This window comes from Dipodomys spectabilis, unplaced genomic scaffold (assembly GCF_019054845.1).
Source record: "Dipodomys spectabilis isolate Male_0828 unplaced genomic scaffold, ASM1905484v1 ptg000081l, whole genome shotgun sequence".
Lineage (NCBI taxonomy): Eukaryota > Metazoa > Chordata > Mammalia > Rodentia > Heteromyidae > Dipodomys > Dipodomys spectabilis.
The window spans coordinates 24719125-24736476 of record NW_024870758.1 but is presented as its reverse complement, the minus strand read 5'-3'; the positions used below and the strand labels follow the sequence as shown (position 1 = coordinate 24736476).

Below are 17352 nucleotides of genomic sequence, written 5' to 3'. Positions count from 1 at the left end.
TGTGTTCCTTAAAATGTGTGAATAAATTGATTTTACATAAATTTAGCCGCATTTAACATGCACATAGAGAATTTGTTACTGACTAAAACCCTACTGCTTCATATTGAAGGAGATATTTTTCGTAATAGAATGAATACATTTTTAAAGGTGTAAATTAATATTTATACATCAAAGTTGTTTAGTATAATCTGTATTTAAACCGTGGTAACCTGTCTTAATTTAGAGGTCATTACAGCCTGTGAGTAGTGTTTGATCCCTTACCTCTAGCATTCTAACACTCCTGGTCTTTGCCCGACAGCAGTCTCTGGTCCCAGCGCACCCCATGGCCCCTCCCAGTCCCAGCACCACCAGCAGTAATAACAACAGTAGCAGCAGTAGCAATTCAGGATGGGATCAACTAAGCAAAACCAACCTGTACATCAGAGGCCTGCCCCCCAACACCACTGACCAGGACCTGGTGAAGCTCTGCCAGCCGTAAGTACAAATGTTCTTGTTGGCTGTAGCTGCAAAGCATTTCCTTGGTCCTATTGTCAATGACATCAACTGTTTCTTAGGAAACTATAAGATAAGTTCTAAGTTTTAAGTGGCGGGACACTTAGCATTAATATCAGCTGAATGCCTATAAAACAAGAACAATTGGAACATTTCCTCAATAGAATTTGATCTGATGAGCAAATGAAAAATACAACTTTCCACCATTTTATGGCTAGATCCTTTTTTTAAGAGTGTTCATCTTTGATAAGACACCCCTCTGGAGGGTTAGTAAATTCTGTGAGTGAAAACTTGAGCTGTCATTGTTGGACTGACAGGCAGTTAAATAGTGTAATCTCATTTTTATTAACTTTTTTTTTATTATCCTTAAGTAGTTGTACAGAGGCACAATGCATCTTGATCAATGTCGTCCCCCAATTCTCCCTACCCCTTCAAATGGCCTATTTTCCAAAATATATACATTGAATATTATGACTGCATTTTTCCACCTCCAGTGTAGGCAATGATTTTAAATCCTGCTAGGAGAGTATTAGTCCATCATCATGAGCAACTGCAGTTTTGTTGTCTGGGTATTCACTCTTATCTCTGTGGAAGTAAGAACCCACTTCTACTTTCTGCATCTTATGAAGAAAAGTATGCATGTGCATAAAGCTTCAAAGTAAATTTGCATTATATGCTAATGTTGTTGATGAATAGAATATAAATGTGCTACTTTGCTGCAATTACATTAACTGGCTAAGTAAGAAAGCACTAATTTACAAGAAGAAGTCAGAAGCACTGTAGAGTACAAAGATCATTGCCGAAAGACTAAACATGCATTGAATCACATTGAGCAATAAACACCTGCACAGATAAAATAATTTTTAATTAATTAATTATTGTAAAGGTGATGTGCAGAGGGATTACAGTTAAATAAGTCAGGTAATGAGTATATTTCTTTTTGAACAGTGTCACCTCTCCCTTCATTTTCTCCCAGTTTTTTCCTTACCAACCCTTTCCCCCTAAGTTGTATAGTTCATTTTCAACATAGTGCTTAGTGAGTATCCCTGCTGCATTAGTTCACCCTTTGTCACACTGTACCAGTATTCCTTCTTACTCTTCCCAAAACAGATAAACTTACATATAAGACAAAAGGTACAAAAATCAAAAACAGCAACAAAGGGTGGGGGGAAGTAAACTAACAAAAACCTCACTTCATTTCTTGGAGTTCATTTTGATAAATATCGTTTTATATAATCATATTCACATAACTCTTGAGCCTTTGTGATCCCACCCTAAGAATATCCTCCTTTGGTCTCACTGTGTGAATATTTAGAGTCCTTTTTAAGTTTCTCATGTCCAAGTCTATTTTTTTTTTGTCTTTTACCATCATTGTTTCTACTTGTAGATTTATATGCACATTCTAATTACTACAAATGAGAGAAACCATGAAACCTATGTTTCTTTGGGTCTGACTTAACAGCACTTTTTATTTATCCTAAGACAGTAATGGTCCTTTACTAAAGGAAATTTTGCATAATGGTACAAGACTTCTATTCTACTAGAGAATATTTCTCATTCCCTGAAGCCTGTCAAAACATCTTATTTGTAGAGTCTCATTTCTCTTGTGCTAGATTAAGTCCAAATCCATTACTTATTCTTTTGGTAAGGGGAAAACTATTTAAAATTGACAAGGGCAGTATTTCCAAACTGAGACTAAAAGCAACATCTGGCCTTCCATATGAGGTAGTGGTGGTTTTGCTTTATTTTATTTTGAGAGAGGAAAGGTTGGGCCATAGGTGGTGGTCTTTAGGATCTGGAGAGCTTTGAAAAGGCCATCATAGTCAGACCCTTTCTTTTTTTTGGGGGGGGGTCTGGTCGTGGGGCCTGAACTCTGGGCCTGGCCGCTGTCCCTCAGCTCTTCAGCTCAAGGCTAGCGCTCTACCACTTGAGGCACAGCACCACTTCCAGCTTTTTTCTTTTTGTTTATGTGGTGCTGAGGAATCCAACCCAGAGCCTCAGGCATGCAAGGCAAGCGCTCTACCACTGAGCCACCTTCCCAGCCTCAAGACCTTTTCTTTTGCCTTCCAGTGGCTCCCTTTTTTACCAGTCCTCTTGAACTTGACTTCTGTCCTTGGCTTCTACAAATGTGAAATGCTCTGTACTGGGGTCTGCTTTGAAAGCAAGCCTAGCTTTTAGGGTTTGTCCTGTCTGGCCAGACGCAGCAGGAACCCTGCCAGGTGTGCCTGCCCAGTTGCTGCTGTTCAAGACCACAGATAGGCCTTTTTCTGTCTTGTCTGCTGCTGGCCTTTCATCAGTATCATCTTATGCTTTTGCAGCATAATTACAGGTAGATGTAGCGCCATGAAGTCTAAGAACCTAAAAATACAGCTTTGTAGAGAACAAAAGTAAGAAGCTAACTCTCAAATTGTCAAAGTATGTGTAGAAAGGGAGAGGATGATTCCAAAAGTCAGATTGTTCCTTGATTATGGAGTGCTGATATCAAGGAAACAGTAAAGAAAGCATAAAATAATAGAGTAATAGAATAATATTCATGTCTAGTAAATATGTATTTGAAAAATTGAGCCAGTGATTCTGGTGATAAGTCAAAACATATGCCAAACATAGTAGAAGAACATTTTTTTTCCCTAGAATATTTATTCCTTTGTCGTTGTTTGTCTCTCTGATAGGTATGATTTTTTAACATGGGTAGCGATTACTCTCCTTGCATTGCCAGTAGCAGAAATAAGCATTTGCCATCACCACTTTTCTTCTGTCATTTGCACAAAGAGGTTCTTGCAAAATCCAGGCTCAATATTAAACTCTGCTGATAATTTTCTTGATGGATATCTTACAAGGCAAGACGTAACAATAATTGGGGATGTTATCTCAAAATCAACTGGAAGCTTCATTCCACTTAGCACAGAAAATCTAATAAATTCCACATTTGACTTGCTGACAATTTCATGTCTTAAAATATAGAGAAAGCAAAAAAATGCATTCATGTCAACATTTAATTGTTTCCAATGAAGAATAACCAGTCTGACATGGAAGTGACATAGAAGTGACAAGAAGCTTATGGGAAAGTGACTCATCCTAGAGCAAACAACCCAGTGGATATAATGAGAGATTTTAGAAAAATAAATATCTGTAACTTCTCAGAAAAGCTAGGTGTAAATCCATACCTATAAAAAGGAGAAAAATATTTTAAAACTGAAAATTTAATTACAAGTTGCCTGATGAAGCTGAGTTGGGAGAGGAAGCAAGAATTGAAAGAAATGAGCTCTTTCTGAGGGTTATCTAAAAGAGATGGAAAAAGACACTCAAAGTGTTTTTTAATAGCAGCCCAGTTCCACACAAACAGCGCATTGAGTTTAAAGGCATATATAGCCTGAAGACTTTAAAAAGTGGAGAGAAAAGCAGTATATACCTATATGTGTGTGTGAGTATGTATCAAACATATATAATGTATCTGTGTATGTATGTATTTATATACATTTACAGACATAAATGTATGTATATACCATATGTCTACATATGTGGGTATGCATGTGGATATGTATGCATATTTCTTTATTTAAAACATTATATTTGGAGTAGAGCATAAAGATGTTAGAATGTAAGAAGAAATGTTGGTGAAAAGCCAGATGTGGTCATAGAGTAAAAAAAATATCAGCCTCAAAACTTTGATTCATAATACTGAAAGTTGTGACCACCATGCTTAAGAGGAAAGGCACCTAGTAGAGATCTTAGCAACCAGTTTAACATCCTGAGAAGACTGGCCATAAGCAGCACTTATGGTCACAGTGATGGTGCAAAGATCATGCGTATTGAAAATAGATCCTTTTTTTTTTGAAGGGGGGAGCATTTCACAAAATGAGCCAACAAGCTCCAGTTAACTTTTAAATTGTGAAATGTGCATGGGAAATCTGGTGCTCTCGTGACTCTCCCAGGCCATCGCAACCTTGTTCCTCATTTCACACTCTACTACTCTAATAGAGTATATTAGAACAAGTCCTCCACTCTAAAATTACAGTATATTAGAGCAGAGTCCCAGCATGCTTAGGGGATGGACTGGTCTGGGTAACAACAAGGAATAATCTGCTACACCTTGATCTTCAGATATTCTTACGTTTCCCTTTCCTGAAATCAAGCTAAACATATACTCTGTTGTTTTTTGTCATATAGACTTCTTAGTTGAACTTCTAGACAGATGAGTTAAGGGCTTTCATGGCTTTTGGTGTTTTTTGGTGTGTTTTTGTTTTGTTTTGTTTTTTGTCCTTTTGTTTTCAGGTTCTCAAAGCTGTACCAAGGTCATAGAGAGCCATCATTTCCTCTAGCTTGTTTCCCTGTCGGCCTTTCATCCTCAACTCTTTGTAATCTCTATTCTCTCCACTAGTTACAGGATTCTCTACTCCTTCCAATGTTCTATACATTTTTCACTTAAATATTTTGGCCCCCAATTCAACATGGTCTCCTTCCTCTCGACTCACTTTTTCAGATTTACTCCACTCACTGCAGTTTGAAGTAGTCATTGACCACATGCCATTCTGCCTTAGTCACCATGTCTTCTTCATTCTTCCTTCTCATTGCTAGAAGCATTGGGTGCTTCTTTCCTTGCTCCCTATGATGTGACAGAAAAGAACAATTTGCTCTGGTGGTCACTCACCTTACCTCAGGCACCTCATTTCTCTTCTTTGATTCCATAAGGCCAAAGCCACATTCTCCCTGTTTCCTGAATGTTTAGGTCACACTAATACATCTGCTCCTTATGTTCTTGCCTATTGAGTATATCTGACTACCTCGTGATGTGCACTTTATTTCCATACTTTTCTCTCTCCCAAGTGTCTATTATTTTGCATAGGAGCAGGTCTGTGACACTATAGAATGCAAACAGCATATCATCTTCACAGACTTCTCTTCTAGCTTATAAAATTCGCAGAATCAGAGTTTCTGGTTTTTGAAATCCCAATATTACCTTGCCCCTGTGCTTGGCAAGTCCTTGATTTTTCAACCCATAGCCTATGAAATGGGTCTAATAATGCTTTTCTCAAAAGGTTATGATCAGCATTAAATCCTATTCAAGTTGGATATGCTTTGGACCAGAAGTATTTCAGACTTCATATTTTGAAATTCTTTTGTATAATGAGATATCTTAGGGATACCATCCATGTTTATACACAAAATCCATTGTGGTTTATGTACACTTCATGATCATAGCACAGTTGTTCTTAATGTACCTGGGTTCTGACTTGAACCCATCACATTCAGTTAGATGTGAGACTTTCTACTTATGGAGTCATGTCAGTGTGTGAAGGTTTTGCATTTTGGATTTTTTTTTATTAGAGATGTTTACCTATAGGATACTGTTCTTTCATTTCCTAGAACTCAGTTATACCTGCATCTAAAAGTCTTAGCTACTCGGATATACTTATGTTGTATTTAATTTTATGTTTGAAGCTAAGGAGAAAAATCCCCACCAGTCTCTCATTTTGAAAGCAGGGAAAGCCCCGGAAATAGTTTGCATAACATAACTGTAGCTGCTTCTCTCTTCAGGGTTGGTTTGGAGCAGCCTCACATAACACATTCATTCTTTTGGGTAGGAATCACTAGACTTAGAAGAATCCTCCAGTGTATCTATTTTTTCTGATAATAAAAAAAGCAGAATTTGTGTGCAAGATTTGGTTCATAGCTCTTCCTGGTTTTCTTAGTAGTCAAAGTATGAGAGTCTCTGCTGGCAGAAACTGGGTAGCCTACAGATTAATTACTACAGTGCTGAGTGCTCCTGACTCAATACATGTAATCTTCACTACTCAGGCATCTGAGATCTGAGGACTGCAGTTTGAAGCTAGGCCAGGGAGAAAACTCCATGACACTCCTATCTCTACTTAACCATCAAAAACCTGGAAATGGAGCCATGCCTCAAGTGGCAGAGTGCCAGCTTTGAATGATAAAGCTATGGGACAGTGTCCAGGCCTTGAGTCCAAGCTCTGGTACTGGCCAAGAAAAGAAAAAGATTGAGGCAGCATTGAACTCTTATGAGAAGATCCAAACCCATTCTAAAGGAAGAACACTTTGTGGTCATTAAAATAAAAGGAAGTGTTTCTACCTCAGCCACTTTGGATAGTACTCTCATTTCTAAGCTAATTCTCAGTCAATTAGTTTCCTTCCTTTTATTCAAGTGATTTCTAATTTGTTTCAAGGTACAGTGAAACATATGATTTTCATATAAATGTGAAACTAAATCTAACTTTCAATATGATAGCCTGTTACTAATCAAAAGGAAATATCTTTGAAATACAACCAATTTCAATGGTTATAATATCCAATACATTTTTAATTTCCTACCCTTTTGTTGCAGGTATTCCTTGTTCTTTTCAATGTAACACAGATCTGAAAATGTGAAGCAGAACAGAAAGACAGGTCAACAAGAGGTAGAAACAACCGCCAAGTTCAAGACAGAATAAAATAATGTTTTTATCTGTGATGTTTCGTGAGAGGGCAGAGGAAAGCTGTGTTAACCTTGATGTGAGGGGACTGGAGTAGCATTCTGGGAGGTGACATACTGACCTTAAAGGACAAATACAATTTCACAAAGATAACTACTGGTATTTCCAAGCATGGAGAAGAGTCTCAGAGGTGTGAGAATGCTTAGATGTTTAAAAATGCACAGAAAAGAATGAAAAGAAAAAGGCATTAAGGCACAAAGAGAGCTTCTTGGTCGCAGCTAGTATCCAGCAACTGTTAGCCAGGGCTTCTGGTGACCAGAGGATAAAATGTAGATGTCAAGGGAAGTCAGGATATGTAGGCCAGGGCATGTCATTAACATCATGATTGAGAATCTTGAAAGGTTGGAGTCGATTTTTTAGTTACAGAGAATGCTTTAGCCTGGACAGTAGTTCTGAGCAAAGTAGGAGTTTGGCCTGGAGGAGAAGACTCTCAGGTGCTGGAGGAGAAGACTTGATCCAGGACTGTGAATGAAATGGACTAGAGATCCAAACTTAATGGCCATGTCTCAGATATGGTATCATTAAGTTTTGAGCCAGAATTTAACTCTGAATAAAGAGAAAATTTGCACTGAATTAGCAGGAATGGTACTAACTCTGAAACCTTTCTCTTGGGCCCTAACTCCAGCGCTCTCTATCCCTGTGTTTCCTAGATGTAGTAGTGCTTTGCTCATGGTATCCATAAACACATCCCAGTGAGCCGAATGCTCTTCTATTTGTCTGCAGTGATTTTAGAGTAGCATGTGGTGTGTGTGTGTGTGTGTGTGTGTGTGTGTGTGTGTGTGTGTGTGTGTGTGTGTGTGTGTGTGTGTGTGTGTGTGTGTGTGTGTGTGTGTGTGTGTGTGTGTGTTGGTCCTGGGGCTTGAATGCAGAACTGTGGCACTGTCTGCGAGCTTTTTTGCTCAAGGCTAGTACTCTTACCACTTGAGCCACAGCTCTACTTCTAGCACTGATTTTAAAAGAACACTCTAGGTTGTTCCAGTTGTGTTAACTAGTGCAACTAATAGGAAAATGGACAACTTAAAATAGTTGTCTTCTTTTTCTGGGTATCTCTGTTTATGTCTCCAAGATGTCTTAAACAGTCTCTCTGCTGTTTTCTCTCTACTCTGGAATTAAACGGTCATCCCTTTTCTTCCAGAATAATCACACTATTGCTGTAGTCACTGCTTTATAGTTGGCATAAACAGAAACAAAGGACAACATTGTAGTCACTTGAGTTTAGAGTTTTAAAAATTATATTTTACATGCCTACTGAAAACTAGATAGGGAAACGTGAAGTAGTAAACAAAAACACAGTTCTTTTTATTAGAAATATTCTTTAGCCTCTCAAGAATCCTTCTTTATTGATCTAGAAGATTCTTTACACATTAAATAGTAATAGCAGTAGTTTCTAATACATGGTGCTAGCATAACAGAATGACATGTAATAAATTACACAGTGAGGGTTTGGACCAAAGAGTTTAAGCATTTGGCTGAAAAAGTATGATCAAAGATAGGGAGCTTTCAGACTTTGTCTCATCCAATCTGTATTAAGTCAAAATAGTTACTGATTATGATTTAACTCTTTCCTCCTAGACAGTATCCAGTAAGATTCTATGTTATTGAAGAGTTTAAAGAACATTTAGCACTGGGAAACATACATAATCTTTATGATTTTTCCTGCTAAAAAGCAGATATCAAAGCAAAGTTGAGGACTGAGGAGCAGTAGTGTGTTCTCTGACCCTTTTCTCATTTATCTCTTGGGTTAGCCATGCTTAGATTCTCAGTCAGAAATTGCAGAAATCCAGGACTGCAGGAAGTACTTCATGTATAGTACTTTGACACAGCAAAGTATAACCTAAAGACTTTTGAAGATCACAGACTTGTGCAAACATAATTGTGGCATTAAAAATAATCTCCATGAAATAAATACCAGCTTTTCAATAGAGAACCCTCTCAGTTAGGTCTCTATCCACTCTTTTTTTTTTTTTTAGGTTTGTCTTTAGAACTACCCTTTGTTTCTTAGGTAGAGGTAATCCAAAAAAAAAGAAAAAAAGAAAAAGGAAAGAAAAAAGCAGAACAAAAGGAAGGAAGGGATCCCAGAGAGCTACCTTGTGCAAACTCAAGCATAACCTGAGAGAATCTGGACTTTGGGGGATAGGCTATGCTTCTTCACTGGCCATATGGCTTGCTTGATTCTACAGAGTGCCCACAATTCAAGTGTGTGCTGTAGCAAAATTAAAAATGATGGTAGGTCAGAGACTTTTAGTGTCTTGAATAACTTAAACTTCAAATACAATCACTGCTAAGTACCTACAATCACTGCTAAGTACCTACTATAATGCATGTACTTAATATTTCTGGCAGAAAATCTGTTGTGCTTATTTTCTTAATTTACCTTTAGTGAAAAATCCATTGGTAACATGGATATTTAGATGGTTAGCCAACCTAATTCGTTGCTAGTTAACCTTTTTTCTTTAGGAGTCTTTGTTTTTATCACCTCTAGGCATTCTAAAGAGCCATTCTCTCCTGTAATGTACAAATTCTGCACAGGATGCTGCTTGCTAATTTTAATAGTAAATTTAGCAAAATTTAATTGGAAAGCCAGCACTGAAAATGATGATCATCATTGCTCAGTTTTTCTTTATATCATACTTTCCTTTTCTGTGAGTGCAAATGATACTTATTATATGTTCCTTCCTTCTTCCTTCATATGAACTATAGATTTCTGTAGCACCTTGGTGGAATTTAACCATAGATGAAGGCAAAGGTCGTGTCATAGGAGTAAAAGTCTCTAAAATCTTTTTAGTGCACAGAAAGATGGCTGCAGTTAACAATATTGTAAATTTCAAAATGTATATTCTCAAGTACACATGTTGGCTGTCTCACCACAATGCCATTTTAAGGTGTTGGTCTTGCTAATTGCCTTGATTTTATCATTATTTAGCGCACATATGTATTGAAACATTACATTCTACTTGGTAAATAGGTTTGATTTTTATGTGTCTGTCAAAAGTAAAACTTTTAACATGATATGTTAAAAATTCCTTGTATTGGTATGTTAATGCTTTTATTTTTCAATCCTTAGAAAATACTATTATTACCCCCATAATATTATTACCCCCACTGGCAACCTCCATCAGAAGGATGCAATTGAGGGAGACTTCTTTTTGTTATTACTCAGGATAATTTGGCTGATAATGGTAGAGCCAGAACTTGAGCTCAGACAGTCTGACTCCAGAGCCCATACTGAGAACCACTGTGTTTTCTGCCTCCTAAATGTACTTTAATGCTATTTTGTGATCGTTCTCCTTGCCAGTGCCAATAGTCTTCCATTTGCCAAAAGCTTAGAAGATTCATTTTCCCCCAACCCCCAGATATTCTGCCATGATAGAAAAACCAACCAATAGAAACAGAAGTTCCAAGGGGTTAAGATATAAGAGGAACCAATCTTTCTTTTTTATTAATTACTTCATAATTTATGTTTAATTGTTATTTTAGAGTTGATGTTCAGAGGGGTTACAGTTACATGAATCAGGTAATGAGTAGTGAGTACAATACTTTTGAACTGTCTCCCCTTCTGTCTCGCTCTCTCTCCCGATTTTTCCCTTCCATCTCCACCTATAAGACATACAGTTCATTTTCCACAGAGTGTCCAGTAAGTACCACAAGTACCTTTGTTCCACCTTTTCTGTGCCTACCCTTACCCTCCCAAATACAAAGAAAACAAAAGGTAAAGAAAACAAAAACAGCAACAGTGGCAACTTAGAAAAGTGTCTCTTGTTTTTTTTCTTGGAGTTCATTTCATTGAATATTATTTTATATGATCAAATGTTGCGCATAGTTATTGAGCTTTTGTCAACCACTCCTATGCATATCCTTCTTTGGCCTAAGCAAATGTCTACAGTCTTTTATAATTTATCATGTCCCAGTGTGTATGTATATATGTGTGTGTGTATGTGTATGTGTGTGTGTATATATATCATTCATTGTGTTTACTTGTAGATTTATAGGTACATTCTAGTTACCACAAATGAGGGAAAATATGCAGGAAACCTGTGTTTCTTTGTCTCTGCCTTACTTCATTTAATATAATTTTTTCCAAGTCTTTCCATTTTTTTTTTGTTGTTGTTGGTCGTGGGGCTTGAACTCTGGGCCTGGGCGCTGTCCCTCAGCTCTTCAGCTCAAGGCGAGCGCTCTACCGCTTGACCTACAGCGCCACTTCCTCCATTTCTTTATGAATGACACATCATTCTTTCTGATGGATGAGTAGAATTCCATTGTGTATATATGCCACATTTTCTTGATCCATTCATCCACTGAGGGACAGACATGTAGGTTGATTCCGTATCTTGGCTATGGTAAACAGTGCTGCAATGAACATGGTTGTGCTGGTTGCTTTCATGTGGCCTGGTTTGTAGTCCATTGGATAAATGCCCAGGAATGGGATTACTGGGTGTTAGGGAAGCTTTAGTATTTTCAGGAAGGCCAGATACTGTGAAAACATTACAGGAATGGGTAAGGGAAACCCTAGGCTTTCTAGGCACAGGGAGAAACTTCCTAAATAAAGATCCAGAACTGGATAAATGCATGGCAAAGGATATAGCTAGCAAGATAAATAGAAAGACCACAAAATGGGAGAAAATCTTTACTAACTTTGCCTCATATCTAAAATATACTTAGAGGTCAAAAAATTAAGTCCCCCCAAAATAAACCCTCAGAAACTCAACAACATAATAAATGGGCTAAAGACTTAAAGATAAGAGACTTCTCAGAAGAAGGAAAAAAAGAATGGCCAATAGACATATGAAGAAATCTAGAACATCTCTGCTCATAAAAGAAAATGCGAATCAAAACAACATTGAGCTTCTACCTCGGTTAGAATGGCCATTATCAAGAAAACTAACAATAACAAATGGTGGTAGGGAGGTGGCCAAAAGGGAACTCTATTACACTGTTGATGGGAATGTGAACTTGTTCAACCACTCTGAAAAGTAGTATGAAGTACCCCATCTTTCTTGATATCTAATAAAGTCATCCTTTTAGCATACATAGTTGGTTACTAAAAACACACCTCATGGTTGGCTAATGTGCATTGCTCAGACATTATACAACAAAGAGAAAAGCATGCCATTTGTCATGTGCTTGGTGCCTGAGAGTGTGCCTAGATAAAAAGAAATGTTCTTTTACGGATCATTGTCTGACAAATCCTAACTGCTTAAGAAAATAACAGAAAATATAGGGGTATTACAGTTTTCCTATAAATGAACGTTCTTCCATCTGAGTAAAACTGACCAAGTCATCTTGAGTAAAAATAAGTGTTGATTCTTATTTCTTCTGATTTAATCAGTATTTATGAAGTACCAAGCCAGTGGTTTTTGGAAGACATTAAACTAAGTATGGTACATTGTCTTGCCTTCCAGAGTTTTTGTCTTGTATAGAAAACAAACTTCACGTAAGAAGAGCAGAATATGAGAGATAGATGGTGCTCTGAAGATTAAGAAGTGATTTCATGTGCTGGGAGAGGCATCAGGAAAAGTTTGGAATTGGAATGAGTCTTGCAGATGGGTGGGTAGCCCAGGCTTAGGACTGAAGACAAGGCTAACTTAGGTGTCTTCTCTGTTGTTTGTTGAGGCCATATGACAGTAGGTCTTTAACATCAGAGGAATCTAGTGCTTCACAGAGAAGGTAGATGATGCAGGCTGTCCCAGAGTTCCCTTGATGTAATATGGAATAGAGGGCAGGTCTGAGGAAGAAGATGATTTAAAGATATAAGACTTAATTCTATGAAACTGGGAATTTGGTATTATGAGTACTTATATGGGAATGAAGAAGAGCTTATTTTTATTTTTTTGCCTTGCAGTTCTCACCCATTTTCAGGGGAATCTTTTCAAGTTGAATACCTGTTTATTTTATGAGTTTGTGTACTTCTGGTGTGACTATTAAATAGAAAGTGGTAAAGCATCAGTTCCAGACTGATAAAGCTCCAGTGCTAGCCTCGATAGACTAGTAATTTACCATTGCATTTGTTGACTGGAATAGGTGACCTATTCATTTATCATTTGATGACTGTTTACAAGGTGTTACCCACTTTCAGTTGAAATAAGCTTTGTGATCATCAGTAATAAGATCTGAATATTTTCCAATACTTTAAAAAAATTATACTATTAGGGGCTAAACAGTTTTGAATTTTTTTTAAATTGTATTGTCAAGTTGATATACAGAGCAGTTACAGTTATATAAGTAAGGTAGTGATTACATTTCTTTTTTTTTTTTGGGTCCAGTTGTGGGGCCTGAACTCTGGGCCTGGGCGCTGTCCCTCAGCTCTTCAGCTCAAGGCTAGCGCACTACCACTTGAGCCACAGCGTCACTTCCAGCTTTTTTCTTTTTGCTTATGTGGTGCTGAGGAATCGAACCCAGGGCCTCGAGCATGCAAAGCAAGCGCTCTACCACTGAGCCACCTTCCCAGCCCTGATTACATTTCTTGTCTAACTTGTTACCCCTTTGAAAAGTTTTTTATTAACAAAATACTTTGCAATTTTGTTGACTAGGGTCATGTGGCTTTGGACTGGCAACTTTTGAGAAAAGAGGTTTTTCTGAGAGTCGTGGAGTGAGTGGGAGTAGAGGAAGATGAGTTTCCATAAATGGGGTATCCAGAATTAGTGAGGAAGTACTCATAGCATATATAGTCTTGGCTGTGCTCATGGCTCTGACAGCAATATAGACTCACTCCCCTCCCAACTCTTTCTGCCATCACTGACCTGGCCACTAGGCATATATGTGTCTAAATTGCCCTTGTCTTATTTTCTTCTTATGCTCTAGTCTTTCTCCCTCTCATTACATGTCATGTATTCCTGTATGGGAGATTAACATTTTTTGTTGTTGTTGCCAGCTGTTGGGCTTGAACTCAGAGCCTAACTGTTTTCCATGAGCTTTTTTTGCTCAAGACAATGATCTAACACTTGAGCCATAGCTCCACTTCTGGCTTTTGGGTAGTTAACTGGAGATAAGAGTCTCATGGACTTTGCTTCAAAGGTTGACTTTAAACCTTGATCCTCAGATTGCAGCCTCCTGAGTAGGTAGGATTACAGACATGAGCCACCAGTGTCTAGCCCAACTTAAGAAAAATATCAACATTTTCATGTACAATGAATACTTTCTTATAATAAAAGGACTGTTCTTTAAAGATGAACCAAAGAAGCTGCTGTTTATAGTTCTAGGAACAAAGTAGTCCCATATGGACTCATTTGGACAGGAGCACAGTTTTTTCCCTAGGGGATTTTCCAAAATGTTTTATCTTCATATCCAGACTGAGGCCTTAACTTAAGAAACTGTTACCAATTGGAGCTTTTGCCCCAATACTTTTTCTAAGTGATTGTGTATATCTCACTGAATAATAAATACTGACATCCTTCACATCTGTAGGTTCTATGTCCATGAACTCAACAAATTGCATGAAAAAATAGTTGAAGAAGATTGGATGTGTGCTGAACATGTACACTTTTCTTGTCACTGTTATCAGCACAGTATAGCAGCTATTCACATAGTGTTTATGTGGTACTATAAGTCATCCAGCAACAATTTATTACTTTTTCCAAAATGGATGAGTCTTTTATTCCCTCCCTTTTTTTAAATCACAAGTTGTTTTTATAATCTTGGATCTTATTTCTGTAGCTGGGTAACTTAGAACTTGTTCATGAGTCTGCTGTACTGTTCCTTTTGCAAAACCATAGATACTCTCCTCATATTTTCTAATAGTCTTGTTGTTACCTACTGTGGCTTGCTGAATCAAAGCAACTGAATTTGAAAACAAACTCAATAGCATTTCCTTCAAGGCTTAACTCAGTTTTCTGAACAAGCAGCTCTTATCCTCATTTGAACTTGCTGATGTTTTTATCACTCAAGAAGTTTTGAATTTCAACAAGAGACTTTTCTCCTGAATGATAATGGTAATAGGGAAGTATGTATACAGACAGACAAACAGACACACACACACACACACACACACACACACATGCCATCTTATAATGTGTAATAGAACCCTTGATTGTGTTCAGTCCATGAGTACAGGTAGTACTGAATGTAACCAGTTCCTGTCTATTTTCCCATCTCTTATCCACATGGAGCCACCTCTTTTTATCCCAGGGGGACAGAATTCTACATTTACGGGATTGAAGTCCCTTGGGAGAATTCTTCTAGGGCCCTTCTTGACAACTGTTTGTCCCTTCAGAGTGATGTGGACATTTTCTGGAATGTCACCAGACTGGATTGCTGAGAATTGTTTTTCTTCATGTAAGTTATGCAGCAGAAAGCTGCATAATTTAAAATATGCAACAGGACAAGCAAAGGTTCTATTGAAATACTCTCTTATTGTTTATAAGGGACTTGAGCACCTGAAGATTTGGGAATCTGAGGAAGAGTTCTCGAGCCAGTGCCTCACTGATTACTAAGAGAGGACTCCATTTTGTTTGTTAGGTTTTTTTCTCTCTACTCTTCTTTAATCATTATCTAAGTTTACTACCATGCAATTAGTTAAAAAGCCATACTTACTACTTTTGGCTTAGTGTTTTGAGTCAAAAGAATTTGAACATTTATTGAATTAAAACTTGTATTTAACTTTTCCATCTCCAATCTGAAGTAAGGAGCTTCAGATCTCCTCTAGTCAAGTAGCTGCTGACAGAAAGTGCTCATGAGAATGATGAGACTGCATTCCAGTCCCCTTCAGAGATTCTGAGTCAGAATGCCCAGAAGGATACATGGAGAGACGCAGTGTAACACGCAGTTGTACTAAGGAGCCACAAGCTAGACAGAGCTTGCCACTTGGTTCTACCACTTTCTTTTTTTGGGGGGTGGGGTGGGTGGGGAGGGTCCAGGCATGGGCCTGAACACCTTCAGCGCTTCAGCTCAAGGCTAGCGCTCTACCACTTGAGCCACAGTGCCACTTCCGGCTTTTTTTTCTGTTTGTGTGGTGCTGAGGAATCGAACCCAGGGCCTCAGGCATGCAAGGCAAGCGCTCTACCACTGAGCCACCTTCCCAGCCCTCTACCACTTTCTTGAACAAATTATTGAACTTGTGTGTGCTCTGGTTTCTTCTCCTTACCTGTAAAAGTGGATGAATAGTAGTGCCCATGCCACATGAGTTCATGTAAGGAGCTCTGAGTATTTTCTGACATGTATTCATTTTACTGGTATCTGCCTGCTTCTCTATCTGTCTAAAAGCTTTCTAGGACATTGTAATGTTCAATCCCAGTAAGAGCCTCATGTTATAATTGAAAGAGCTGAGGCTCATGGGGGTTTTAAATGAACCATCCTGGAGTTACAAGATTAAGAAGTGGCAGGCCTGGGGATAGATTCTCTACCTCCTGGAACTCCTACCTACTTTGATTTACCTCTTTACTTTCCATGCATAAGTAAATGTGAACTCTGTCCTTAGCTCTGCCCCTGATCGTGAGTATGAAATATCTACACTTTCACTTTCTACCAAAGAACCTAACTTTATTCTCTCCATTGTTCAGCCCTTATCAAAAGCTGGAGATTTAAAGAATTCAGATTTATGAGGAACTGAGTAAACTCTTTGGCGTTTCTTTGCTCACTGAAGAGCATCCCAGCTTTGTTGGGTTGCCCAATGAAAAGGAAGATGTTTGAATTACACAGTCTTGGTGTTGTTTTAGATTGCACTGGATTATCACAATAGATGAGGCTTCTCAGTGCTAAAGGTGACAGGCATTTCCCAGTCTCCAGGTGTTTATGGGATGAGTATGCTTACACTTAGACTTGTAACAAAACTACCCCAGTTCATAATTCAAAAAGCCTTCTTACCAAATAAAGTTTTAAGCAGAACTACATATACAGATGTTTAAAAGTAGGACTTCTGAAAGAGTACAAATTAAGAACATTTATAAAAATGATCAGGGCACCAGTTTTGCTAAACTCAGAAGAATGAAATTATGACCCTTGGTGTCTTTAGCTTCACAGTAACAGTAACTTATATAATGTGACATAACTAATACATTTCTAATTCACTTTGGTTATATGGCCTTTGGAAGATTCATATATATATATATATATACATATACATATATATGTATATACATATACATATGTATATATACATATACACATGTATATATATATATATATATATGCGGTTGTAAATGTGACAGTTATTACTAGCTCATTTGTCTTATATAATCTTGAAATAATCTGATCTAGAAGCTGGGTAAGTACCAGAAATTTTGGTTTTGACATTGACTTTTTAATAATACAGCTATTTTATCTATTAAGAGCCTGTCTCAGTAGATATAAAAGTCAAGCCAAGAGCACTTAAAACTTAGAATCAGTACCAGCCAGTGATGTTACTTTATCATGACTCAGTCTTGTAGGCAGTTTGGTACTA

General features: G+C 37.7%; 1 protein-coding gene across 6 annotated transcripts in view; it reads left to right on the top strand.

Moving 5' to 3' along the window:
• Rbms1 (RNA binding motif single stranded interacting protein 1) overlaps positions 1–17352 on the top strand; it is a 227866-nt gene that overhangs the window by 128122 nt on the left and 82392 nt on the right. For all 6 annotated transcript variants that reach the window (XM_042683411.1, XM_042683409.1, XM_042683414.1 and 3 more), the window contains exon 2: positions 299–474. In XM_042683411.1, coding sequence (XP_042539345.1) covers positions 299–474 — 176 coding nt within the window. The remainder of the gene's footprint in view (positions 1–298; positions 475–17352) is intronic.